The sequence below is a fragment of the Macrobrachium nipponense genome, chromosome 26 (assembly GCF_015104395.2).
Source record: "Macrobrachium nipponense isolate FS-2020 chromosome 26, ASM1510439v2, whole genome shotgun sequence".
NCBI classification, from domain to species: Eukaryota; Metazoa; Arthropoda; class Malacostraca; order Decapoda; family Palaemonidae; genus Macrobrachium; species Macrobrachium nipponense.
The window spans coordinates 69,746,315-69,774,212 of record NC_087215.1 but is presented as its reverse complement, the minus strand read 5'-3'; the positions used below and the strand labels follow the sequence as shown (position 1 = coordinate 69,774,212).

At 47.7% G+C, this 27,898-nt stretch overlaps 1 protein-coding gene across 1 annotated transcript in view; it reads right to left on the bottom strand.

The window, feature by feature from the left end:
- Positions 1 to 25,597, bottom strand: part of LOC135200379 (uncharacterized aarF domain-containing protein kinase 5-like) — a 46,109-nt gene extending 20,512 nt beyond the window's left edge. The window contains exons 1-3 of the mRNA XM_064228994.1: positions 25,388 to 25,597; positions 24,918 to 25,083; positions 8,572 to 8,742 (exon numbers count right to left, since the gene is read on the bottom strand). Of these exons, the coding sequence (XP_064085064.1) occupies positions 8,572 to 8,742; positions 24,918 to 25,083; positions 25,388 to 25,582 (532 nt within the window). The 5' untranslated portion in view covers positions 25,583 to 25,597. The remainder of the gene's footprint in view (positions 1 to 8,571; positions 8,743 to 24,917; positions 25,084 to 25,387) is intronic.
- Positions 25,598 to 27,898: the final 2,301 nt, after the last annotated feature.

The following is a 27,898-nucleotide window of genomic DNA, read 5'->3' as shown; positions in this document are numbered from 1 at the left end:
TGAATTTTTCATTATGGTAAAAAAATAAACCCTATAAATTAGGAAAACAAATTAAAAAAAAAAAAAAGACTAAACAAAAATTGGAAAAAAGGGCTTCATTTGATTGTTCTATAATGTCTTTCTGAGTTATATACCACATTCCAATGTTATAGCTTTAAAACTAAGTGAGAAGATAGATTTTGAAGGTCAATAACTATAATTTTGAGATACGGGCGTTCAAAGTTTAATGACAATGTTAATAAATAATGATTATTATGAACGTATATTTCTTTTTTGTGTATTAATAAACCAAAACTATTTTATTTATCATAATTTAATCATAAATGATGATCCCTTTGCTCATATATCGTAGGTTAGGGCACTGCGTCAGGCAAGACGGGGCACTCCTTCCTACGCAAATCTCTCTCTCTCTCCTTCACTAACTCGGCTTATTACAGTGAATTTTCTTCTTCTGTATGTTAGCTAGATGTTTTCCTAGTACTTTCCGTTTTGGCATGATGAAATTCTTGCCGAAACAAAAATAAACAAATGTAAATGCAAGAGAATGTCAAGGGGTGAAATTCAAAGTTGTACTCTCTTTTTATAAAGACAATGTTAATAAATAATGATTATTATGAATTTCATATTCCTTTTTGGGTATTAATAAACCAAAAATGACAATTTGTCGAAAATTGCATTTTTCCTAACTATACAAACCTGAGGTCCTTTAACAATAGGAAGGTAACTAGCGGCAGCTGGGACGGTCGTAAGCTTCGAACAAGGGGAGAACGGTAGTTAACTGCTTGTCCGATCGTGCGCGCGCCCGAGAGGTGAAGAATCACTTTTGCTTTAGGCCCATGCAAAAAGTTGCAGAGTGAGGGGTGGCATGAGGTGGGACTATATGTAAAGGACCTCAGGTTTGTATAGTTAGGAAAAATGCAATTTTCGACAAATTGTCATTTGTTCCGATACGTAATACAAACCCTCGGTCCTTTAACAATAGGAAGACTCACTTCTTGGTGGGAGGAATCTGAGTCTTTTTGGTGAACAGACTGGTGTTCGTCCAACCCTGGAGTGCCTCCCTGGTCGTAAGAGCAAGGGAGGGATCCAAACCTCTGTCCGATTGATCGGGGTGTGCACCGCAGGATCAATGGTCAGACCTCTGGGCCAAGTACTAAGAGAGAGGCAAGCGTATCTCTTCGTACCAGCAAGCAAGAACTTGTTCCTGTTTGCAAGAGACAATCATAAAATGATGGGTTTGTCTCAAATTGGCATCCACTTCCTCCCCTTGTTGGAGGAAGTTGGTGGATATTTACTCCTATCCCCACTGAAAGGGATAGGATGGTGCTCTATTGAGTAGCTCACCTGCATCTCGTCCTTACCCAGCAGGGTGACGACCGTGTCCCTCTACCCAGAGGTAGAGGGAAGAAAAAGATGGGAAGAGGAGCCAGTCCCACTCTCATTCCTCATCCATTCTTACGGTCACACCAGGACTCGATGCTGTTCAGCCTGCGAGGGTCTGGGTTAACTACACACCGTGTTGAGAAACCACCACGGTTCCCAAGGAAAAAGATCCAAGGAACTGTGGGCAATATCCCGAAGGTAGATGGAGGTGCATGCGGTCCGGTTGGACCAGGCGCCTGCCTTCATTACCTGCGCCACGGAGAAGTTCTTGCGGAACGCGAGAGAATGATGAAGAGGCGTCCACACTCATCCTGGGTGTCGAGTTTCTTCAGACAGCTCCGTCGCGCCTTCACAGGACAAAGCAGCATAGCCTTCGTATCGGAGGCGGTGAAGTCCATTAGGGAGGGTATTGTGAAGGACTCGAACCAATCGTCAGTTACCGAAGGGTTCTGAGTCTTCGCTACGAAGATCGGTACGAAATCGAGCGTCACAAATCCCCATCCCTTTGTGCTTGACTTCTCAAGAGAAGTCATGCAGTTACCTAAGACGAAAAAGAAGGGGATAGTCGTATGACCTATCCCTCTTCTCGACTTTGGTTATGTACAGTACTCATACTGACAAGCTATTAAGACGAAGTAATGATTGCTCTGGAACAACCGAACTAAGTCCACAGCATAGTTCGTAACTGACTCGGGCGCTCTGACAGCTGCCGACTGACTGGTTCGGAATCAGTAGAGGCAAGTTGTCCAGCATCCGGGTAAGTCACGTGACCTTCGCCCTTTAAAGAGTTATGCTGAGAGACCAAACAAATAAAATATTTGTTAGTCACCGATGCCGGACGGCGCGGCGATGATTCTCTTAATGCATAAGCTCAAAAGGCGAAAGTCAATTGCCTTCAAAAGACCGAGGTCCCTGATGGCAAGAAAATCTCATAGACGTTGAATCTCAGCTTAAGGAGAAACAACACTATGTGACGTTGAAGACGAAGGTAGGCAATGAATGCAACCTACGTCTTCCAGCTGAATCGAGAGAAGGAATCTCAAGATTCTAAACCTGTGCTTACAAATGACTGAAAACGCTAACCGCCATTTCATTGCGCGCGGTGTGCAGTGAAAGCGGGCGTTCTTCAGTAATGAAACACAGGGGAGAGCCGCCTGAAGAACTGCTTCTCATGGGCTGAACGTTTGGAAGTAGAGCTGGCAGGTGTGGGAGTAGGCGATGTCTTTCAATACATCTGCTAATCCGGGGTGAACAATGAACAATTGGCACACCTCCGAATACAAGATATTTTGAGGACAAACTCAGATTCCGCAAAAAATCATTCGCATTATCGAGATACGATGCAGCAAGAGACTATTACAGAATTCTGTTACCGTGCCGGTAAACAGAAAGATGAGAGTCGAATAGATATCTGTTTAAAATTCTCGCAAATACCGAAGACGATGAATACTAGCGTCACAGCAGTAGATGGTCATTCATGTATGCGAGAATCCCCGTTAATCAGAGACTTAAGTCCGTGATTGTTGGGCAGAGATACGGTTGGTATTCAATCAAAGCAGGTGAGAAAGACATAACCAACCGTCCATCTCAAAGCGGCAGCTGGTACTGAAATGCCTCGGGCAATTCAATACGCAGTAGCTGTCGCTGACTCGTCATCCTGAGTTGCCAAGTAATCCTTTCCACGAAGGAATGCGTTCGGCTAGAACCACCGAGCATAAAAGATATGCTCGAGCAATTATATTTATGCGAAACGAATTTCGGTAATATAAAAGCTTAAATGGTGTTGTTGACAACACCATAATATATAAAATTGAAACTGGAAACTCCTGGGAGGTTGCAGGCAACCCGAGTTGCAGTTCAATTAGAATACTTTTCGTCTAAGTCGCAATCTGTAGAATAACCAGGATTAATATGCGCCTTACCCCTCGGACCATTCAACTGCTTAGCAGAATCATGTCGCGAGGTTAATATACGTAGTATATTTGTAGGATTCTGAACAACGATCTCCATCCTAAATTCTTTCCTTCAAGAAAACAAAATAAGGATTGGAGATCGACCACCATCGGTCTCTATCAAAGAGAGTGAAGAAGTCTTCCTCGAAGGAAAGCTTCAATGGTGAACAGAATACTAAGACGATAGTTCAAGCCAAACTGGATATTCCCGTCCGTTCTTCTCTATTCCAGGTTGGTCGCCTATTGTGAGATAGTCTTCTTTCAGCAGCAGTCTTCTTCCCTAATGCTAGAAATTCCAGGAATTCGAGCTATGGCGAGGTTCCCGATTATCGTGTAACATATCGGGGATTCTCGTCTCGCTCACTTTGGACCGTGGTCTCGCCTAAGTGTTTGGAGATCGTAAGAAACTCTAACACTCTGAATGCGCTAGAATTCCGTAGAATTCTAAGCAGTTCTAACGAAACCCCCAACCGAATTCGTCAAACGATATCGGCTGGTGGTCCTCTCGATTCCCGTAGAAATCGAGAATGGGGCAGGATCCCTCCTCAACGACCGGGGCTTACGTCAGGTAGGACCCGAAGGTCCCCCCTGGTAGCGCAGTCCCCAACGTTGGAATCCTACAGAGAAATCTCTGAAGGATCCCTCCCCTTTCCCTCGTAGCCGTAAGGAGAGAGGGAAGGGTGGGGGAGGAATTGGATACTCGCTCGCCTTCCCAGTGGAACTAGCAGTTGGAGAAGAGTAGGAGCAGCCATCGCCTTGCGGCGATGGCCTCTCAGAGTCTGGGAAAACGTATCGTCAGGAGAAAATGTTTTCCCGAGGAGGGTTACGAACTCTCACTGTAGGTAAGGGTCTGCCGCCACTGTGAACGTCGTCTGGGTGGGGCTGATCGACACCTGACAGGAGAGAGCCGATACCGTCCTCCGACTCATTCCAGTCCTCGTCGAGGTCGAAACCTCTCAGGAGGACCGAAGGAGTATTTAAATACGGTGTCCGAAGACACGTAGAAACGCCGCTGTCGCAGTAGAGGAGGTGGAAGTAGCTTGATCGACCGGCCAGAACTGAGAGAGCCTTCTTGTCCGGAGACGAGAGACTCTGGTTCAAGACAGAATCGGCAAGCTCCGATCGCGGCAAACCCACCGTCGGTTTGGGTTCCCTCTCGGGCCCCAAAACGACTCGAGCAGAGACATGGGCTCTGCTGGTGGGAGCGGCGAGCCTTCCCCCAGGTCGTTGTGCTGACGAATCAGTGCAATAACCTGGGCAAAGTTACTCTGAATCTCGGAAGTTACAGCGTCTTGAGGAGTAGGACCATCCAGTCCCTCCAACAAGAGCAGCTCCCAAGACCCTCCTCCTTCAGAAGAAGGACCAGCAACAGATCCCTGACGGTTGCCTCCAATCACTTGCGCGTACGTCCTGGCTGGTCCTAAGACCATACCTGGCACGTGCGGCGTCGTGACGGTGATCGTGAGCGGCGCATCTCTCACATCACTCCTATATACCTCGCTCTTCCTGGCGTATGCCGAGGAAGTTAAAGTGTATTGGAGAGACAGAACTGACGCTCCCCCTCCCCACCCCCCCCCCCCCTGACGGTCGCCTCCAATCACTTGCGCGTACGTCCTGGTTGGTCCTAAGACCATACGTGGCACGTGCGGCGTCGTGACGGGATAGTGAGCGGCGCACCTCTCACGATCACTCCTAGCTACCTCGCTCTTACCCGGTGTAGCCCGAGGAAGTTGAAGGTAGTGGAGAGACAGACCTGACGCTCCCCCACCCCCCCCCGCTCGCTGGCAGGACCAGCGTACGTGGGGGCTGCAGCCGCATCACCAACCCGCGGTGGGGATCGATCTGCAGGCCTGGCCGTGCCGCTCACCTGTGGCGAGCGGCTCGACTGAGCACGTCGACCCGGTCCCGTGCGTCAGACGAGCTGCTGCTGGTCATCGTATCCGCCCGGTCCCTGTGGGAGCGGCGGTCAGGTGACCTGCAGAGCTCACTTTCGCGGTGAGACCGGTGAGCGTCCTCGCTGCACGTCAAACCGCTGGTACCAGCCGAGGCTGGTACCGTCGGTCGAGGGGACCTGGGGGTGGGACCTCTTCCCAGCCTCAACCCGTGGCCGGTCAGAGACCGTCACGTCCACCCGAGGTACCGGCTGGTCGCTGCGAGAGCGGCCGCTGGCCTGGCGAGAGTCACCTGAGCGGCTCTCGACAGTCCTTCTGCTCCGTGCCTCGGTCATGACGCTGAGCGAACTCAGGCGTCTTAACTTTGGCTGCACGGTCACCCGAAGAGACCGTACACTCGGAACTTCTCGCGGACGAGAAAACCGAGCCGGTAACCTGGCTTAGCAGCAGAGCTGCCAAGACCAGGCGAGGGTGTACCAGCGGTAGCCAGCACACCCTTGGTCCCCGTCTTCTTCTTCTCAGAAGGGAGAACGGGCCCCGTTCCCGAAGGAACAGGAGGACCAGCAGAAGAACCCCCCCGTCACACCGGAGGTGGAACGAGCCCTTCGAAGTTCCCGAAGGAGTCTTCTTAGGGGGGGGAAAAACCTGGTTACCAGCTAGTCGCTGCGAGAGCGGCCGCTGGCCTGGCGAGAGTCACCCTGAGCGGTTCTCGCCAGCCTTCTGCTCCGTGCCGTGGTCTTGGCGCCGAGCGAACTCTGGCGCCGAAACTTTGGCTGCACGGTCCTCCCGAGGGAGAGAGTACACTCGGGATCTCCCGCGAACGAGAGACCGAGCCGGAACCTGGCGTAGCGGCATCGCCGCTAGCACCAGGCGAGGAAGTACCACAGCTAACCGATACTCCTCTGGTCCCCGTCTATCTCTTCCTAACGGAATGGGAGACGGGCCCCGCTCCCGAAGGAGCAGGAGGACCAGCAGAAGGACCCCCCGTCCCACCGAGGTGGGACGGGCCCTTAGAAGTTCCCGAAGGAGACTTCTTAGGGGGGAGAGGCAGCCTTCTTCTTCTTCGGCTTTATGGGCCTTAGAAGTCGAAGGGGAAGAGGCAGCAGCAGACGAAGACGAAGATGACACCTTCCTCTTCTTCGTCAGCTCACGCAGCCAGTCGTCAGGTCCTCCATCCAGGCCGGAGTCGGGCCTATTGCCGAAGCAACACGGCCCGACTGCACCTGTCCGGAAGGACCTGGGACTGGGGAAGACACACCATGGGCAGGACCAGCATGGACAGGCGCAGGAACCAGGAGCGACAGGAACAGCAACCAGCTCAGGAGCGGCAGGAACAGCGGCAGCGGTAAACACAGAAGGGACAGCCAAGCCAGTAGCGGGAACCACATCAGCGACAGGTACGGCAGGCCCAGCCATCGCCTCGTAGATCATCGGCAGCCAGCGGGAACCTGGTACTGGCGGCCGGTCCAGGGGCGAGCTGCTGGAACAGCGGAAGTCTGGGCAGGCAACACGAAGAAAACACAGGCGGCGGCGGCGGCATACCCCTCCTCGGTACGGCGGCGACCGGCCCTAGAAGCGGCAGACGGCGTCACCGACACAGCATGGGGAGTGTAGACCAGCGGGGGGGAAGGGGGGAAGCAGCATAAGCGGCCGTGAAGGTTGTAGTGGAGACCGCTCCAAGGTCACGGCCCCAGACCTCGCTAGACGCTGCAGCAGATCGTGGATGCTAGGCACGCCCTGCAGCCGCAGTGGCCCATACCTGTCCAAGGTCGCTCCCACGGATGTAGCACCTTACGGTAAAGCACAGACAGATTAGTAAGAGGGGTTCCCTCACGCACGGGGGGGGAGGGGGGACATGCCCCACCCCGAACGGAAAAGGAAGGAAGAAACCCCAACCCCAAATACAAAATACGAGGAAGCTGAGCAGGGGGGCAGGAAAGAAGATGAAGAATCGGATACCAAGGGAGTCGCGGGAGAGCTTTCCGACGACTTCCTGGCAGACCTTCGCTTCCCCTACCCCCGCACAGCAGTGAAAAGTAATATGAAAATGAAACAGAATACTGCACTTGCGATTCACTTCATAGAACTTAAAGGGGGAAAGATCAATTCCCGGGTAAGAGCGGAAACTTGATCCATAATAATATGATGCTCTCATAATTATAAATGAAAATGAACAATACTGCACTCACTTACATCTTTCCAATTACACACTTTCGCCCAAAATACATGACTCGGCGCGAGTGCGCCCGCCCTCGGCACCGAGACATAATTAAATTCAATTTCATGAAAAGAGCGGAAATCGCCGCCTCTACGGCGATAGCTCCATGTTGATTCATAATTAAGTAATGAAAATGAAAACAGTGTACTTACAGTTTCATTTTCAAGATCAAACAAACCATTAGTAGAAAACACAATATAAACAAAGCATACGACGATGAAACGGGCAGAGAGCGATGACGAACACGTCCTTCACACCCGCGGCCGAAAGCAAAAGTGATTCTTCACCTCTCGGGCGCGCGCACGATCGGACAAGCAGTTAACTACCAGTTCTCCCCCCTTGTTCGAAGCTTACGACCGTCCAGCTGCCGCTAGTTACCTTCCTATTGTTAAAGGACCGAGGGTTTGTATTACGTATCGGAACAACTATGTTATTTATCATAAATTAAGATCCCTTTGCTCAAAGATCGTAGCCTGGGGGACAGTGTGACGTGTGCTTCAGGCAAGATGGGGGCGTTTACTTACTACGCAACCCTCCCTCTCTCTCTTCACTAACTACGCTAATATCGCATATATTATGATATTTTGTAATCATATTAGAGCGAATTTTCTTCATCTTTATGTTAGCGAGATGTTTTCCTTGTCTTTTCCTCATTGGCATGATGAAATTCTTGCCGAAACATAGATAAACATATGTAAAAGCAAGCGAGTGTCAGAGGTGAAACTCGAACGTGTAGACTACTTAAAGTCTGTGCTCGCACTGATCATGGTTGAGCTTGATACTCCCCTTTGCGACCCACGGAATCTCTACAGATGCCATTTCTCACAATTTCTTTGACAATAATTATCAAAATTTACGATAACAGAAGAAATATTGCATTTTCTTGCACGGATGAATGTTTTAGGTTTATTGAGTTATGTTTACTAATTACCCTGTAACTACGAAAGTAAGAGGAATTTTGATGAAATATTTCGTATACGTATTCTCAATTGCCATATGAAGCTCCAAGAATTTTTTCATGACTTTGCATTTTTTTCCCTATACCCTCCTAATAAGGGTTCCGGCCGGCCCCCTTAAGTTTTCCTAAAATATATTACCATAAAAAATCTACAGAAAACAATCTTACCTGCAACTCCCAACTGTGCTGAATTTTCTTTCATATTCTCATGGTCTCCAACAACGATAGCCTTCCAAAGTCGACAAAGTGGTTGTCTTACAGAGGTAGGTAAAAACTGATACAAACCATGATCTAAAATCACAATTTCTGCTCCCCCATGTTTACTTTGACGAATTAAAACTATAAAGAGAAAAATCATAATTACTTGGGAGGGAAATATTTTTTCAGGTAATGTATTAGACACCGTTATAAATTTTACTATGTTAGGAGTTCAGAGTTCAAATTAAGATCCTACTAAATGTTTCTTGCCTAAAATCTAAAAGATAACATTTCTATAATAAAATAAAGTTTTAATTATACTTACCCAGCAATTATATAGCGGCAAGTGTAACCCTTAGCTATGTAATTACTGGGTAAATCCCATAATTATAATTAGGCGTTGGTATAGTACAGTAAATTATATCAGCATTACTGGCATGCAGGGAAGTTTAATATTAAAACCAAGGTCAATAACCAGAAGAAGTCATTTGTTTGTGATAATGTAAATAACTCACAGAAATTTTATTCATGTTCCATATAATGAAAAAAAGACTGCAAGGCAACACAAAACAAAGAACAAATTCACAATTACAGAGCAATGAACAACTTCTCAACCAAGCAATAGACGACAGCTGAGCACATGATGTCTATACTGTGATAGTGGACTTTTGGTTTTTTTCCATCAATACTATTCGTAAATTTTTCAGATTATTAAGAATAAAATTATATATTACTTATACACTAAAGTATATAAATAAAATACTAGAGATCAACATTATAAGTACAGTCAAACATGATATTGTTATGATACAATAAAATTTTATGCATACTTACCTGGCAGGTATATATATAGCTGTATTTTCTGAAGTTCGACAGAATTTAAAAAACTTCCGACACACGCAGTGGTCGGCCAGGTGGTTAGTACCCATTCCCGCCGCTGGGAGGCGGGTATCAGGAACCATTCCCATTTTCTATTCATAATTTTTATTTCCACTGTCCCCTGAGGGGAGGTGGGTGGGTACTTGAATATATATATATCTGCCAGTTAAGTATGAACAAACTTTATTGTATCATTACAATATCATTTTGCTCATGAACTTACCTGTCAGATATATATATATGTTGAACCCCACCGTTGGAGGTGGGAAGGGACAGAATAGAAGGATTTTGGGACACAAATGCATGCAGATGATTTACATCTTGGTTCCACCTGTTAGCATAGCCGACTTCGTGATTACTGTCACCCAAGTCTGCTTCTGCTTTACTAGAGTTGCCAGCGAGGTGGAGAGACCTATGAAGCTGGTGCACTCCAGATGATCTGTCAACGGGGGCGTGACCACAATGTGACTAGACCATATTGACCATACCATGAGGGGGCTAAGAAGTAAAATAAAATATATATATTATAATTATATATATCACCACCTGACCAACCTAGCCAAAGTTAATGTGTGTTAACTAAGGCTTCAGAGTTAAGAAGTCGCCGTTGTCAGCGACTCCACAACTAAATTAAGAGCTCTTCCTAACCATTTTCTACAGGATAGGACGAGTAGTACTTCTTGCCCCAAGATTGTGTCTGCAGACACTATGGCCCTAGCGAGCAGCAGATCTCATATGCCATCTTCACATCTCGCAGGGAGTGTGAAGTGAACCCAGAGTTGCTTCGCTAAAACATGGTACTCAGGATGTTGCTGAGTGCCATGCTCTGTTGAAATGCTTCCGAGGCCGCGCCCTCACCTCGTGAGCATTCAGATAAAAAAGCTTTCAAATCTTTGTGCAAACACAATGAAGGAGCATTTTTTTTTTTTTGAAAGAACTCCTTAACCCTAAAACCAGGGTGTACTTCGATATGGGCAAGTCTGGTCTTTTTTCGGAACCACTGCAGATTGCCCGACTGACTTCGACTTTCTTGATTTTAAGTAGATATAAAACTTGAGAGACCTGACAGGGCACAGGACTCTCTCTGGCTCCTGCCCACTAACTTGTGCCATCCTTGCTTCCAAGATCCTGGCCCAAGGACAAAAAGGGTTTCCATTCTTAGGCCATAACGAAAGGCTTAGAGAGCACACCTCCTTGTGTTCTCTAAAGCCAAAACTTGTGACGATGGCTTAAAATCTCACTAACCCTCTTTGTCGTATCTAGGTGGTTAGAAGAAGGCCTTCCTGATCACATACAAGAAGTTAACAGGCAGGAGAGGTTCGAATGCTTTGACATCACGAACTTCAGACTACGTCTAAGTTCCATATTGAAAAGCTTCTATCCGGAAATGCACAGTCTGTACTAAAGTCAGGTGAACGACCAGTTGACCAGTCAGACGAATCAAGGACAGCAAGGCTGTACCCTGAAGACCAAAAGGCACTATTCTTAGCTGAATGGATGAGTGTCTGGACTGCCTGGGCGATTCAATCTAAGCAAACCTTGGGGGTGTATCAACGCAACCCAACGTCGTCCGCAATCGACTTCATCAATAAGAAACTCAGGGCTACTATATGTCGCCTGATCTCGCACGAGTGTCTGACTCCGAGAAAACAGGCGAGGCAAAAAGTAGATGGTGAGCTAGAATCGAGATTCCACAGACCTCAATGATCGTGAAGGTCTTTGTTGTTTGACAGATGCAAATCTGTCAAACAACATTCTCTGTTGTCTGTTCGCACTGGCAGAATTTTCAAAACTCTCGGCAACCGCTAGACCACTGGTAGTTCAGGTGATCTCCCCCACGTTCCCGTGGCGCTCCGGTACTTGGAACTATTTCCGTTTTCCTCAGATTTTCTCTGACCCTGTCTCCTGAGGGGAGGAGGGTGGGAATTTAATTATATATACCTGCCAGGTAAGTATGCATAAAACTTTATTGTATCATAACAATATCATTTTTATGCATGACACTTACCTGGCAGGTATATATATAGCTGATTGACACACTGGAGGTGGGTCACAGACAGCAACATCGTCATAATTCAAAAATTAACTAATTTTTAAAATTATTTATTAAGTTCCTTACCTGCTAAGGTAGCTGACTTCGTAGGTCCTGCCTCTTAGCCTGCTAAACCTTAGTAGCTCTCAACTAGGATGTGACCTGTTTGTTGAGGAAAGCTAATAACAAGGGTCTGACAACTGACGGGACCAATTTGTTGACAGGAAACCCTAGCCCTCTCTTACCAGGGCATTCATGCTAGGAATAAGTTAGACCACCTTTGAACCACACACAAAGCTAACGTAACACATTACACTTCACATACTGAAGAGGAAATAACCCTCTCAGACAACCATAAAAAGAACACCACTTAATTAAAATACCTAGCATGTTAGTAATCTATCGTTGCTGCCGTCGATCGAGACGATTCGTACGGACTTTTGCAATCCTGTAACGAACCTCTAGATGATCGTTACATTCTACGCCTGTTGTTATAATAGGCTCTTTCTCGTAAACTCGAGCAGGGACCGAGAGAAGATACTTCTTAAGATATGAGAGAGCTGTGGAATATCAGAGTTGATGTGGACCACTGGTTCCAAAACTCGTTTCGAGGACTGGAGGGACGACCGAATTGCATTTACTTCTTTCAGATTAAGATCCAGGACATCTGAAACACTATCCAGATGTCCGGCACCTTCTTTCTATCATGACGCACTGAGAGATGTTTAGAATAATTCCTAGATCTTGAATAATATTTCAGTTTCCCGGTAGGAAAAAACTGTGGTCTGAATTGCAGTTATTATTCGGGGAAACAAACTTCTTCAGGAAGGAAATGGTCCCCAGCAAGCTCATCCATTCCCTCCCCGAGTATGCTTACTTCCCTATAAGGCTGCGCTTTGCCTAAGCAGGAGAGCATATAAAAGTGCAATGTTGCGGTAGACTCGTAGTTCTATACCGTGCGGTAACGAGCACCAAAAGGATTAAGAGATAACTCTGTGAACATAGTAAGGCAAAACTAATGCAACGTTTATTCATTCACGTAAGAAATCCCTCAATCTTAGGCTAAAGTCCGTGATTGTAGGACAGAGATACAGTTAGTCAGTCCAATCCCGCAGGAGAGACGTAACCAAGCCAGCAACAGAGATACGGTTAGTCAGTCAATCCCGCAGAGAGAGAGACGTAACCTACAGCGCATGACAGCGCACGATCTGTTACTGGTGGCTCGGTTGGAACTTGGACAGTCAGACACAGCAGCAGCCAGCAGCTTACGAACGTCGTCTCTTAACTTTATGTCTGGGTTGCCAGCTACCCTATTCTACGAAGAAATAGGTCCGTTATTTTTTGAACAAAAAGAGACTCTCAAGCTGGTATATTTAAGCTTAACAGAAAACGCTAAATATGACAATTTGTCGAAAATTGCATTTTTCCTAACTATACAAACCTGAGGTCCTTTAACAATAGGAAGGTAACTAGCGGCAGCTGGGACGTCGAAGCTTCGAACAAGGGGAGAACGGTAGTTAACTGCTTGTCCGATCGTGCGCGCGCACGCGCCCGAGAGGTGAAGAATCACTTTTGCTATAGGCCCATGCAAAAAGTTGCAGAGTGAGGGGTGGCATGAGGTGGGACTATATGTAAAGGACCTCAGGTTTGTATAGTTAGGAAAAATGCAATTTTCGACAAATTGTCATTTGTTCCGATACGTAATACAAACCCTCGGTCCTTTAACAATAGGAAGACTCACTTCTTGGTGGGAGGAATCTGAGTCTTTTTGGTGAACAGACTGGTGTTCGTCCAACCCTGGAGTGCCTCCCTGGTCGTAAGAGCAAGGGAGGGATCCAAACCTCTGTCCGATTGATCGGGGGTGTGCACCGCAGGATCAATGGTCAGACCTCTGGGCCAAGTACTAAGAGAGAGGCAAGCGTATCTCTTCGTACCAGCAAGCAAGAACTTGTTCCTGTTTGCAAGAGACAATCATAAAATGATGGGTTTGTCTCAATTTGGCATCCACTTCCTCCCCCTTGTTGGAGGAAGTGGTGGATATTTACTCCTATCCCTACTGAAAAGGGATAGGATGGTGCTCTATTGAGTAGTCACCTGCATCTCGTCCTTACCCAGCAGGGTGACGACCGTGTCCCTCTACCCAAAGGTAGAGGAAAAAGATGGGAAGAGGAGCCAGTCACACTCTCATTCCTCATCCATTCTTACGGTCACACCAGGACTCGATGCTGTTCAGCCTGCGAGGGTCTGGGTTAACTACACAACGTTGAGGCAACCACCACGGTTCCCAAGGAAAAAGATTCCAAGAACTGTGGGCAATATCCTGAAGGTAGAAGGAGGTGCATGCGGTCCGGTTGGACCAGGCGCCTGCCTTCATTACCTGCGCCACGGAGAAGTTCTTGCGGAACGCGAGAGAATGATGAAGAGGCGTCCACACTCATCCTGGGTGTCGAGTTTCTTCAGACAGCTCCGTCGCACCTTCACAGGACAAAGCAGCATAGCCTTCGTATCGGAGGCGGTGACGTCCATTAGGGAGGGTATTGTGAAGGACTCGAACCAATCGTCAGTTACCGAAGGGTTCTGAGTCTTCGATACGAAGATCGGTACGAAATCGAGCGTCACAAATCCCCATCCCTTTGTGCTTGACTTCTCAAGAGAAGTCATGCAGTTACCTAAGACGAAAAGAAGGGAAGAGTACGTATGACCTATCCCTCTTCTCGACTTTGGTTATGTACAGTACTCATATGACAAGCTATTAAGACGAAGTAATGATTGCTCTGGAACAACCGAACTAAGTCCACAGCATAGTTCGTAACTGACTCGGACGCTCTGACAGCTGCCGACTGACTGGTTCGGAATCAGTAGAGGCAAGTTGTCCAAGCATCCGGGTAAGTCACGTGACCTTCGCCCTTTAAAGAGTTATGCTGAGAGACCAAACAAATAAAATATTTGTTAGTCACCGATGCCGGACGGCGCGGCGGTGATTCTCTTAATGCATAAGCTCAAAAGGCGAAAGTCAATTGCCTTCAAAAGACCGAGGTCCCTGATGGCAAGAAAATCTCATAGACGTTGAATCTCAGCTTAAGGAGAAAACAACACTATGTGACGTTGAAGACGAAGGTAGGCAATGAATGCAACCTACGTCTTCCAGCTGAATCGAGAGAAGGAATCTCAAGATTCTAAACCTGTGCTTACAAATGACTGAAAACGCTAACCGCCATTTCATTGCTGTCCGTTGTGCAATGAAAGCGGGGCGTTCTTCAGTAATGAAACACAGGGGAGAGCCGCTTGAAGAACTGCTTCTCATGGGCTGAACGTTTGGAAGTAGAGCTGGCAGGTGTGGGAGTAGGCGATGTCTTTCAATACATCTGCTAATCCGGGGTGAACAATGAACAATTGTACACCTCCGAATACAAGATATTTTGAGGACAAACTCAGATTCCGCAAAAATCATTCGCATTATCGGGATACGATGCAGCAAGAGACTATTACAGAATTCTGTTACCGTGCGGTAAACAGAAAGATGAGAGTCGAATAGATATCTCTGTTTAAAATTCTCGCAATACCGAAGACGATGAATACTAGCGTTTCTCAGCAGTAGATGGTCATTCATGTATGCGAGAATCCCCGTTAATCAGAGACTTAAGTCCGTGATTGTTGGGCAGAGATACGGTTGTTATTCAATCAAAGCAGGTGAGAAAGACATAAACAACCGTCTATCTCAAAGCGGCAGCTGATACTGAAATGCCTCGGGCAATTCAATACGCAGTAGCTGTCGCTGACTCGTAATCCTGAGTGCCAAGAATCCTTTCCACGGAAGGAATGCGTTCGGCAAGAACCACCGAGCATAAAAAGATATGCTCGAGCAATTATATTTAAGCGAAACGAATTTCGGTAAATATAAAAGCTAAAATGGTGTTGTTGTGACACAACCATAAGTATATAAAATTGAAACTGGAAACTCCTGGGAGGTTGCAGGCAACCCGGGTTGCAGTTCAATTAGAATACTTTTCGTCTAAGTCGCAATCCGTAGAATAACCAGGATATGCGCCTACCCCTCGGACCATTCAACTGCTTAGCAGAATCATGTCGCGAGGTTAATATACGTAGTATATTTGTAGGATTCTGAACAACGATCTCCATCCTAAATTCTTTCCTTCAAGAAAACAAAATAAGGATTGGAGATCGACCACCTTCGTTCTCTATTAAAGAGAGTGAAGGAGAAGTCTTCCTCGAAGGAAAGCTTCAATGGTGAACAGAATACTAAGACGATAGTTCCAGCCAAACTGGATATTCCCGTCCGTTCTTCTCTATTCCAGTTGGTCGCCTACTGTGAGATAGTCTTCTTTCAGCAGCAGTCTTCTTCCTAATGCTAGAAATTCCAGGAATTCGAGCATAGGCGAGGTTCCCGATTATCGTGTAACATATCGGGGATTCTCGTCTCGCTCACTTTGGACCGTGGTCTCGCCTAAGTGTTTGGAGATCGTAAGAAACTCTAAAACACTCTGAATGCGCTAGAAATTCCGTAGAATTCTAAGCAGTCTGCGAAACCCCCACCGAATTCGTCAAACGATAATCGGCTGGTGGTCCTCTCGATTCCCGTAGAAAATCGAGAATGGGGCAGGATCCCTCCTCAACGACCGGGGCTTACGTCAGGTAGGACCCGAAGGTCCAAACCCCCCTGGTAGCGCAGTCCCCAACGTGGGATCCTACAGAGAAATCTCTGTAGGATCCTTCCCCTTTCCCTCGTAGCCGTAAGGGAGAGAGAGGGAATGGGGGAGGAATTGGATACTCGCTCGCCTTCCCAGTGGAACTAGCAGTTGGAGAAGAGTAGGAGCAGCCATCGCCTTGCGGCGATGGCTTCTCAGAGTCTGGGAAAACGTATCGTCAGGAGAAAACGTTTTTTCCCCGAGGAGGGTTACGAACTCTCACTGTAGGTAAGGGTCTGCCGCCACTGTGAACGTCGTCTGGGTGGGGCTGATCGACACCTGACAGGAGAGAGCCGATACCGTCCTCCGACTCATTCCAGTCCTCGTCGAGGTCGAAACCTCTCAGGAGGACCGAAGGAGTATTTAAATACGGTTGTCCGAAGACACGTAGAAACGCCGCTGTCGCAGTAGAGGAGGTGGAAGTAGCTTGATCGACCGGCCAGAAACTGAGAGAGCCTTCTTGTCCGGAGACGAGAGACTCTGGTTCAAGACAGAATCGGTAAGCTCCGATCGCGGCATACCCAAAACCCCCCCAGCGTCGGTTTGGGTTCCCTCTCGGGCCCCAAAACGACTCGAGCAGAGACACTTGGGCTCTGCTTGGTGGGGAGCGGCGATCCTTCCCCCGGTCCCGTGTTGTGCTGACGAATCAGTGCAATAACCTGGGTAAAGTTACTCTGAATCTCGGAAGTTACAGCGTCTTGAGGAGTAGGACCGTCCAGTCCCTCCAACAAGAGCAGCTCCCAGGACCCTCCTCCTTCAGAAGAAGGACCAGCAACAGATCCCCTGACGGTTTTGCCTCCATCCACTTGCGAGTACGTCCTGGTTGGTCCTAAGACCACCCTGGCACGTGCGGCGTCGTGACGGGATCGTGAGCGGCGCATCTCTCACGATCACTCCTATATACCTAGCTCTTCCTGGCGTATGCCGAGGAAGTGAAGGTATCGGAGAGACAGAACTGACGCTACCCCCTCTCCCCCTGACGGTCGCCTCCAATCACTTGCGCGTACGTCCTGGTTGGTCATAAGACCATACGTGGCACGTGCGGCGTCGTGACGGGATCGTGAGCGGCGCACCTCTCACGATCACTCCTAGCTACCTCGCTCTTCCCGGTGTAGCCCGAGGAAGTTGAAGGTAGTGGAGAGACAGACCTGACGCTCCCCCACCCCCGCTCGCTGGCAGGACCAGCGTACGTGGGGGGCTGCAGCCGATCACCAACCCGCGGTGGGGATCGATCTGCAGGCCTGGCCGTGCCGCTCACCTGTGGCGAGCGGCTCGACTGAGCACGTCGACCCCGGTCCCGTGCGTCAGACGAGCTGCTGCTGGTCACCGTATCCGCCCGGTCCCTGTGGGAGCGGCGGTCAGGTGACCTGCAGAGCTCGCTTTCGCCGTGAGACCGGTGAGCGTCCTCGCGGCACGTCAAACCGCTGGTACCAGCCGAGGCTGGTACCGTCGGTCGAGGGGACCTGGGGGACCCTCTTCCCAGCCTCAACCCGTGGGCCGGTCAGAGACCGTCACGTCCACCCGAGGTACCGACTGGTCGCTGCGAGAGCGGCCGCTGGCCTGGCGAGAGTCACCTGAGCGGCTCTCGACAGTCTTCTGCTCCGTGCCTATCGGTCATGACGCTGAGCGAACTCAGGCGTCTTAACTGGCTGCACGGTCACCCGAAGGAGATCGTACACTCGGAACCTTTCTCGCGGACGAGAAAAACCGAGCCGGTACCTGGCTTAGCAGCAGAGCTGCCAAGACCAGGCGAGGGTGTACCAGCGGTAACCAGCACACCCTTGGTCCCCGTCTTCTTCTTCTTCTCAGAAGGGGAGACGGGCCCCGTTCCCGAAGGAACAGGAGGACCAGCAGAAGAACCCCCCCGTCACACCGGAATGTGACGAGCCCTTCGAAGTTCCCGAAGGAGTCTTTGCTTAGGGGGAATAACAAAACCCGGTTACCAGCTGGTCGCTGCGAGAGCGGCCGCTGGCCTGGCGAGAGTCACCTGAGCGGTTCTCGCCAGCCTTCTGCTCCGTGCCGTGGTCTTGGCGCCGAGCGAACTCTGGCGCCGAAACTTTGGCTGCACGGTCTCCCGAGGGAGAGCGTACACTCGGGATCTCCCCCGCGAACGAGAGACCGAGCCGGAACCTGGCGTAGCGGCATCGCCGCTAGCACCAAGGCGAGGAAGTACCCACAGCTAACCGATACTCCTCTGGTCCCCGTCTATTTCTCTTCCTTACGGAAGGGGAAGACGGGCCCCACGCTCCCCGAAGGAGCAGGAGGACCAGCAGAAGGATCCCCCCGTCCACCGAGGTGGGACGGGCCCTTAGAAGTTCCCGAGGAGACTTCTTAGGGGGGGAGGCAGCCTTCTTCTTCGGCTTATGGGCCTTAGAAGTCGAAGGGGAAGAGGCCAGCAACAGACGAACGATGACACCTTCCTCTTCTTCGTCAGCTCACGCAGGACAGTCGTCAGGTCCTCCATCCAGGCCGGAGTCGGGCCTATTGCCGAAGCAACACGGCCCCCGACTGCACCTGTCCGAAGGCCACCTGGGACTGGGGAAGAAACACCATGGGCAGGAACCAGCCCATCCAGGCCCAGGACAGGCGCAGGAACCAGGAGCGACAGGAAACAGCAAACCAGCTCAGGAGCGGCAGGACAGCGGCAGCGGTAAACACAGAAGGGACAGCCAAGCCAGTAGCGGGAACCACATCAGCGACAGGTACGGCAGGCCCAGCCATCGCCTCGTAGAATCAACGGCAGCCAGCCAGCGTGGTACTGGCGCCAGTCCAGGGGCGAGCTGCTGGAACAGCGGAAGTCTGGGCAGGCAACACGAAGAAAACACAGGCGGCGGCGGCATACCCTCCTCGGTACGGCGGCGACCGGCCCTAGAAGCGGCAGACGGCGTCACCGACACAGCATGGGGAGTGTAGACCAGCGGGGGGAAGCAGCATAAAGCGGCCGTGAAGGTTGTAGTGGAGACCACTCCAAGGTCACCGCCCCAGAGACCCGCTAGACTCTGCAGCAGATCGTGGATGCTAGGCACGCCCTGCAGCCGCAGTGGTCCATACCTGTCCAAGGTCGTCTCCCACGGCTGTAGCACCTGCGGTAGCACAGACAGATTAGTAAGAGGGGTTCCCTCACGCACGGGGGGGGAGAGCATGCCCCCACCCCGAACGGAAGGAAGACCCCAAAAACAAAATACGAGGAAGCTGAGCGGGGGGGCAGGAAAGAAGACGAAGAATCGGATACCAAGGGAGTCGCGGGAGAGCTTTCCCCGACGACTTCCTGGCAGACCTTCGCTTCCCCTACCCCCGCACAGCAGTGAAAAGTAATATGAAAATGAAACAGAATACTGCACTTGCGATTCACTTCATAGAACTTAAAAGAGGGAAAAATCAATTCCCGGTAAGAGCGGAAACTTGATCCATAATAATATGATGCTATCATAAATATATATGAAAATGAACAATACTGCACTTGCTATTTTCACTTTCACAGCAATAAATCGTAAGGATTAATTCCCGGGTAAGAGCGGAAATTGATCCAAAATTAAATTTGATGCAATTAATAAATGAAAATGAAAAGAAAACTGCATTGCGAATCCACTTTCATTGCATTCTATTCATACAAAATAAGAGGCTCTTGCCGAGCGCAATCAAGCTCTCGGCAACGAACGCACAGGGCAAAAATATAATGAAAAAGAGTACTTAAACATCTTTCAATTAACACACTTTTCGCCAAAAATACATGACTCGGCGCGAGTGCGCCCGCCCTCGGCACCGAGACATAATTCAAGGGTTCAATTCATGAAAAGAGCGGAAATCGCCGTCTCTACGGCGATAGCTCCATGTTGATTCATAATTAAGTAATGAAAATGAAAACAGTGTACTTACAGTTTCATTTTCAAGTCAAACCAAACCATTAGTAGAAAACACAATATAAACAAAGCATACGACGATGAAGCGGGCAGAGAGCGATGACGAACACGTCCTTCACACCCGCGGCCGAAAGCAAAAGTGATTCTTCACCACTCGGCGCGCTGGGCGCGCGCACGATCGGACAAGCAGTTAACTACCGTTCTCCCTTTGTTCGAAGCTTACGACCGTCCCAGCTGCCGCTAGTTACCTTCCTATTGTTAAAGGACCGAGGGTTTGTATTACGTATCGGAACAAATATAGATGCGTTTGTGTCGTCAGAACACTACCATACAACGGTAAAAGATAAATCGGAAACTCCTGGAAGGCTGCAGGGAGTGACGATTAAATGTCCTTAAAATAGTAGACAATAGACCTCTCGGTTGCCATCCGAAGAGGTAACTACAGCAAGCGTGTATGACTTGAACCAACCAGTAGTAAAATAACGCAAGGCAAAAATTTTATTATATCACAATAAAGTTTGTTCATACTTACCTGGCAGACATATATATAGCTGAATTCGGAAATACAGCTACATACATATCTGACAGGCAAGTTTCATGAACAAAACTTAGAGAATCGAAGCAGACATCTCAAGCTTCTTAAGATACTGGACATAAGCGTTCATTGACGTAGTCTACAAGTCTATTTCTTGTACGAGTCTGCGAATGAGGAAGGAGAGCTCTTCCGAACCTTGTCCTTATTCGCTTACGCAATATCAAGTTAATGAGATGTTTGTCAATGAGAACTAACCCATTAACGGTACAGAGAGATATTTTGTCAATGAGGGGAGACCCACTTACTTGACAAAACGATAGTATATTGTCAATGGGGGAAAGTCACTGAATTGACAAAACGTAATCCAGGAAGTCGAGCCTTTTATTTTTCGATTCCCGTCTCAAACAAGGAAGGGACAAGAATCCTGTTAAGAGACTGGGCTTACGGTAGGTAGAACGACGATGCTCAATCGGCATGGAAGTCTCGACTAGAAACTAACAAAATCTATCATCTGAAAAACCCTTTCAGATGGTCTAAAAGCTTTAAATTTATTGGCGGAGTATGGCAAAGGAAGTCTTGTCTTGCGCTTTCCTGAAGAGCGTCCTTTTGATGAGTGCCTTTGCAAGAATCCTACTGAACGTTGCCGAAAATCCTGACGTTCCAGGACGTCGAGCCTTTACATAACCCGTAACTGTCTTATCTCAAAGTCTTGACTGAGGTAGAGAAAACGATCTTCCCTTGAGCTTTCCTTAACTCCATCCACCTTTGCGAAAAGCAAATATTGACAGAGACCTCTTGAATTCACGAAACCGAGTCTTGCTGGGTTTCGAAGACGAAGTTCTGTTCACTTTCTTGAGGCTCAATCTTAAACAAGAGCTTGAAGAGTTCAACAGAAACGTTCTCGGTGCGCGCTCGGCGTCCACTGGCAAGGACGCTCGGCGTCCTGGTGCGCGCTCGGCGTCCACTGACGAGGACGCTCGGCGTCCACTGGCGAGGACGCTCGGCGTCCTGGTGCGCGCTCGGCGGCCACTGGCGAGGACGCTCGGCGTCCACTGGTGAGTGCGTCCATCCGAGCGTCCTGTTCAAGCCGATCGTCCAAATAGCGTGCAGAAAAGTGTCATGCTCCTGACAGGCGTCAAAACAAGCGAGAGAAACTGCCTTCTTTTTCCTATTTCTTGGTGGAAAGAAGTACACGTGATCAGGCAACTTTCGCCTTCTTACTTCTCACTGAAACACATAACGAGGGAGAAGGGACGTGAAGCGTCCTCTTCTATAAAGCTTCTTTAGAGGGCGCGAGTCCTTCCGAGAGCTCCAACCCTTGTGCGGGGAAGGACGCCTCGGAGGACGAGAAGCAATCCTTCAGGATTCGTGCATGTGCACGCACTTTGGCAGTCTGGGGATTTTCATCAGAAACTGCCGAAGGCACGCCAGATCGGTGGGGTTCCCTGTAACCCTCCTTCGGCTTTGCGACATGCCCCCCTCTCCCTTGGTTCTGGGAGTTCGACAGAGGTCTAGACCTAGAGGCGTTATAAGGCCGATCTGACGCACCCTCCACTACACAAGGGGCACTGTCACTGCACTTAGCCACTTCACTATTGCTCTCTAAAGCAAACACTTCGATTCTAAGTTACGAATCGAAATAGTATAAGAGAAAGGGCAAGAACCTCTACAGACACTGTTTTAGGGCCCGAAGGCAACATTACAGGGTTAGGCGTAACAAAAAACAGAAGTAGAACTCTTCACAACAATGAAGGAGAGCGATCACCTCTCGCAGACATAGTCTATACCCGGTAGGCCATACTACAGCGTTAGGCAAAATAAAGTCTACCGGAAGGTTAGCAGTCTCACTACCCTGACTTTCGTAATTGATAATTGCGTACATACTAAACAAACAAATTTTTCCTTACGGAATTAGACACGTTTACTGATTAATTGCGTCCCCCAAGTGCGGAACTACCGAAGCTTTCGGTAGCCACACCCTATCTTTGCAGACAACACCCTCTGAAACTAGCCTAACTAGATTCAGATATCTTATGCAAAAATGAATCAAATTCAAATCAATTTAAGATAGCGTATGCCTAGCCACAAATCCAAGTAAATAAATTAAAAGACAATTAGGATACTTAGCGGCAAATGAAGTTTCCAAAATCCTAAGCCGGAGGTACTGAAAACAGGTGTTTTCAGTACCGGCGACAGAAAATTTATGAATAGAAAATGGGAATGGTTCCTGATACCCGCCTCCCAGCGGCGGGAATGGGTACGGGGGAATAAGGGTACTAACCACCTGGCCGACCACTGCGTGTGTCGGAAGTTTTTAAATTCTGTCGGACTTCAGAAAATACAGCTATATATATAACTGCCAGGTAAGTGTCATGCATAAAACTCTCATTTTATATGCCCTGGTTTTCGTATGATTCAGTTTTTGCGACTTTTTCCGACAATAATTTGACTCGGGTTTCATACACTTCCTTGGAATTCATACACCCGGAATCGTTCCTTCTAGGGCCCAGTCCATGACTAGGCCCATACCGAGGGCCCAAATAAAGCACCCTATGTTCTCTCATGACCCATTCTGCCTTTGTGTTCATTGTTTTTTGTGCTTTTTTATTCGAGTGCAACTGCTAAATAAGCCATCATGGGGCCAAAGAGAAACCAAGTGCCAGCTCTTCTGCAAAAATGGTTAAAAACACTAAAGAATTTAAGAAAGAACTCATAGGAAAATATGAAAGAGGCATACGTATGGCTGATCTCACCAGGATGTGTAGCAAGTCCATATCAACAATCAGCTCCATGCTAGCAAGGAAAAAAGAAATCAAGGCAGCTGATGTTGGAAAATGAGTAACATGATTGACGAAACAGAGATCGCAACTTACAGATTTTGAGAAGTTGTTATTGGTTTGGATCAAAGAAAAACAGTTAGTGGGAGACTGTGTCACAGGCGATAATCTGTGAAAAGGCAGGAATGATGCACACCGATCTCAGTGAGCACATGCCTACAACAAGTACTGCTGTTAGTGAATTTAAAGCCAGCAGAGGCTCGTTTGAAAAATTAAAAAAGCGAATAGGCATACATAATGTGCCTACTTCAGTAAGGACATGTTTGCAAAGTGGAGTGATGTAAAGTTTTGTGGAGAATTATCATCCCAACAAAGATGTTGTGATCTCTGTCTCCAACATATTTAATGACAATGCCTTATTTCATTTTAGGCCAATTTTAGACATCAAACTAATGTCTCTAGACAGTTTTGTTGTGCAACAGGGGTCCAGTGACTCTCAAGCTGGTCCTAGTGCAAGTCAAAAACGAAGCAGGGGGGAAATAACCGCACACAGTGCCAGTAATAAATATAGAGAAGTAAACCCAGATAGGTCCTTGGTACATGAAGTCCTTCTGTAGGGGGATTCCCCTTCCAACCAATAACCTCTCCTCCTTCCCCCCCCTCTCTTTCTTCCATATGCTAACAAGTATTCCATAAAGGTAAGAATGATATCAAATGTTTATTAATTCATTTCATTAGTCATTTATTTTTACTTCTCATCATTTTCTGTATGTAAAACTGTTTATTCCCTATAAAATGTGTTTTCTGTTAATATTTTTTGGTGTCTGGAACACATTAACTGGACGTAAATTATTCCTTATTGGAATTATTGTTTTTTATTTCTGTTTTGAAATTCGTGAGACGTTCTGGAACAGATTATGTACAGAAAACGAGGTTCCACTGTAAATGGCTCACAGTGAAAATTCAACAACAATCCAGTAATGTTGTTTAAGTTTATGGAAAGGACAAATTGCAGATGCTCCTTCATGAAACAAGTTTGCTTCCCTGGCATTATCTAAACTTTCATGTAAGCTGGATATGATGCTAACATTTCTTTCATCATAACCAGGGTGAAAAACTAAAGGGGAAATCGATAAAAGTGAGGTCTAAAGCTCCAGTTAAAGATAGAAGTGAGACCAGTGAGTCAGTGAGTCTATGAATCCTCCAGGGAAACTCAAGATTAATTGTAACCACCTTAGGCCCTCTACCCATAGTTTGGTAATTTTGGAGAGTTTATCTTTTTTGCTATATTATTATTAATAGGGGTTAGTTTTTCCAGACCTCTGAGTCTCAAGTAGACTCTTCTCGGGCTGGTATATTTATACACAATATTGTGATGTTAATAGATGACAGAAATTATACTTTCAAAGTTCTATATGAAAACCATCAAAATCATGTCTATCATCAGACAACCCTGAATTTTTCTTTTCACATACAATCATATAGTTATATAAATTCTACTTTTAGTTAATAAAAAGAATACCTTACCATTTCCAGGATGAGGGTCAGCATGTACAAAACCTGTATGGAAAATCTGTTCTGCAAACGCATTGATGAGTTTCTTGTCTATATCAACTAAATTAAGACCTGCTTTTGCTAAACCTTCTTTGTCGCTGACCTTAAGTCCATCTATAAACTCTGCAGTTAATACTCTCTGTAAAAGAAGACGAAATACTAAGAAGGGGCACATGAGCCTTGAAGGTTTAATATCAGTGACACTTTGCCAAATAAATATAGCTCATGTTTCAGACTGGTAATCTATCAAAAACAAAAAACCTCTTACGTGCTACTTCAATTTGTAAAAGACAAAAAAACTAAGGGCTACATGAAAATTGAAGAGCCAATATAAATGATAAATGACCTACCTTCTGTAGCTTCTTGTTCATACTTTGCATTTATCACAAATGGTACAAAATTCATTTATGAGAAGGGTTGACTATAAATTCCTCAGTGCTTACCTTGCTACTCAAATCCCAATGAACTTTTGGTACATAAACAAACTTAAATTTAGAAAGTTCATCAGCACATCGTTCACCATTGCGCCCTTCATTGAGGAAGTCTAATTCTTGCTCAAGTGTACCTTTCAGGTCCTGTAAAATAAAAATTGCTTTTAAAAGGATTCCAATCACATCTAAAAGTTTCAAAGCTTCCATCCTCCATGCCACCAAAGATACATTACCTAAAAATGGATGACACTAAAGATACATTACTAAAAATGGGTGTCATTTCTATCCAGCTACACAACAATGACAATTCAATAAATGTCTAGATTTCAAGAAACAAATGAGTCACAATTTTCCTGTGAATTAATTCACATAAAGGCCAAACAATTACAAATACTACACAAGGTGCTATCTTACTGGCTTATTGGCAATAAAAACTGGGAGTTAGGATAAGTGAGATGTGGATATTTGTTTGTGATAGGTGAGGTCAGTAAGGTAAATTATGGGGAAGAAAACAGCTTGAAAAATGACAATTTGTCCAAAATTGCATTTTTCCTAACTATACAAACCTGAGGTCCTTTTACAATAGGAAGGTACTAGCGGCAGCTGGATAGGTCGTAAGCGCTTTCGAACAGGGGTTCGGTAGTTAACTGCTTGTCCGACAGGCCGCGCATGCGCGCGACTGGGAGGTAAACAAATCACTTTTGCTTTGGCCCAAGCAAAAAACTGCAGAGTGAGGGGTGGCATGAGGTGGGGCTATGTGTAAAAGGACCTCAAGGTTTGTATAGTTAGGAAAAAATGCAATTTTGGACAAATTGTCATTTGTTCCGACACGGCATACAAACCTTCGGTCCTTTTACAATAGGAAGACTCACTTCTTGGTGGGTGGAATCTGAGTCTTTTGTGAACAGACTGGTGTTCGCCCAACCTTGGAAGCCTCCCTGGTCGTAAGAGAGAGGGAGGGATCCAAGCCTCTGTCCGATTGATCGGGGTGTGCACCGCAGGATCAATGGTCAGACCTCTGGACCGAGTACTAAGAGAGAGGCATGCGTATCTCTTCGTACCAGCAATGTAAGAACTTGTTCCTGTACAGGAGCAAATATAAAGTCATGGGGTTTGACTCTTGTAGGCATCCACTTCCCCCCCTTGTAGAAGGAATGGTGGATATTCTGCTCCTATCCCTAGTGAAAGGGATAGGATGGGGCTCTGTCATATAGCTCACCTGCATCTCGTCCTCATCCAGCGTAGTGACGACCATGGCCCTCTGCCCAGGCAGTAGAGGGAAGGAAAAGATGGGAAGAGAGAGCCATCACTCACTCACTCACACATCCATCCACACAGTCACACCAGGACTCGATGCTGTTCAGCCTGCGAGGGTCTGGGTTAGCTACACAACTTGTTGAGCAGCCACCACGGGTCCCAAGGAAAAATGTATCCAAGGACCTGTGGGCAATATCCCGAAGGTAGAAGGACGTAAAGGTAGTCTGGTTAGACCAGACCCCTGCCTTCAGGACCTGCGCCACGGAGAAGTTCTTACGGAACGCCAACGACGGGGCAATACTTCTGACTTCGTGAGCTCTCGGACGGGACGTACGGATGTCGTCACTACCATCAGCCTCATACGCCCTCCTGATGACCTCACGCAGCCAGAAAGAAAGAGTGTTCTTGGATACTTCTTTCTTGGTAACCCCGGTGCTAACGAAGAGGCGTCGACACTCAGGCCTGAGGTGTCGAGTTCTCTTCAGATAGCGCCGTAGCGCCCTCACAGGACAAAGCAGCATCTCATCCGCATCATTATCGGTGAAGTCCAATAGGGAGGGAATCGTGAATGACTCGAACCTATCGTCAGGGACCGACGGTTTCTGAGTCTTCGCAACGAAGTTCGGGACGAAATCGAGCGTCACAGATCCCCATCCCCTGGAGTGTCGTACATCATAGGAAAGACCATGAAGTTCCCCTACTCTCTTCGCCGATGCCAGGGCCAGCAAGAAGAGGGTCTTGAGGGTCAGATCCCTGTCTGACGACTCTCGGAGTGGCTCGAACGGTGTTCGAGTCAGACTCCTAAGGACGAGAGTCACGTCCCACGCAGGGGGCCTGAGTTCCCTGGGTGGGCAAGACCTTTCGAAGCTCCTCATAAGCAAGGAGATCTCGAACGAGTTCGAGATGTCCAACCCCCTCAGTTTCAGGACGAGCGCCAATGCGGCTCTGTATCCTTTAACTGTGGGGACTGAGAGGAGCTTCTCTCGGCGAAGAAAAACGAGGAAATCCGCTACCTGCTGAAGAGTGGCTCTGAGAGGAGATATACCCCGTCTACGACACCAACCACAGAAGACGGCCCACTTCCCCTGGTACACAGCTGCAGAGGACTGACGGACGTTTCCAGCCATCTCTGTTGCTGCGCTACGAGAAAAGCTCTCGTTCGCAAGAGATGGTGGATAACAGCCAGCCGTGAAGGACGTAGGGACTGGACTGCTCGGTGGTACCGCTCGACGTGTGCTGGGCGAGAAGGTTGTGCCAAGGGGAATC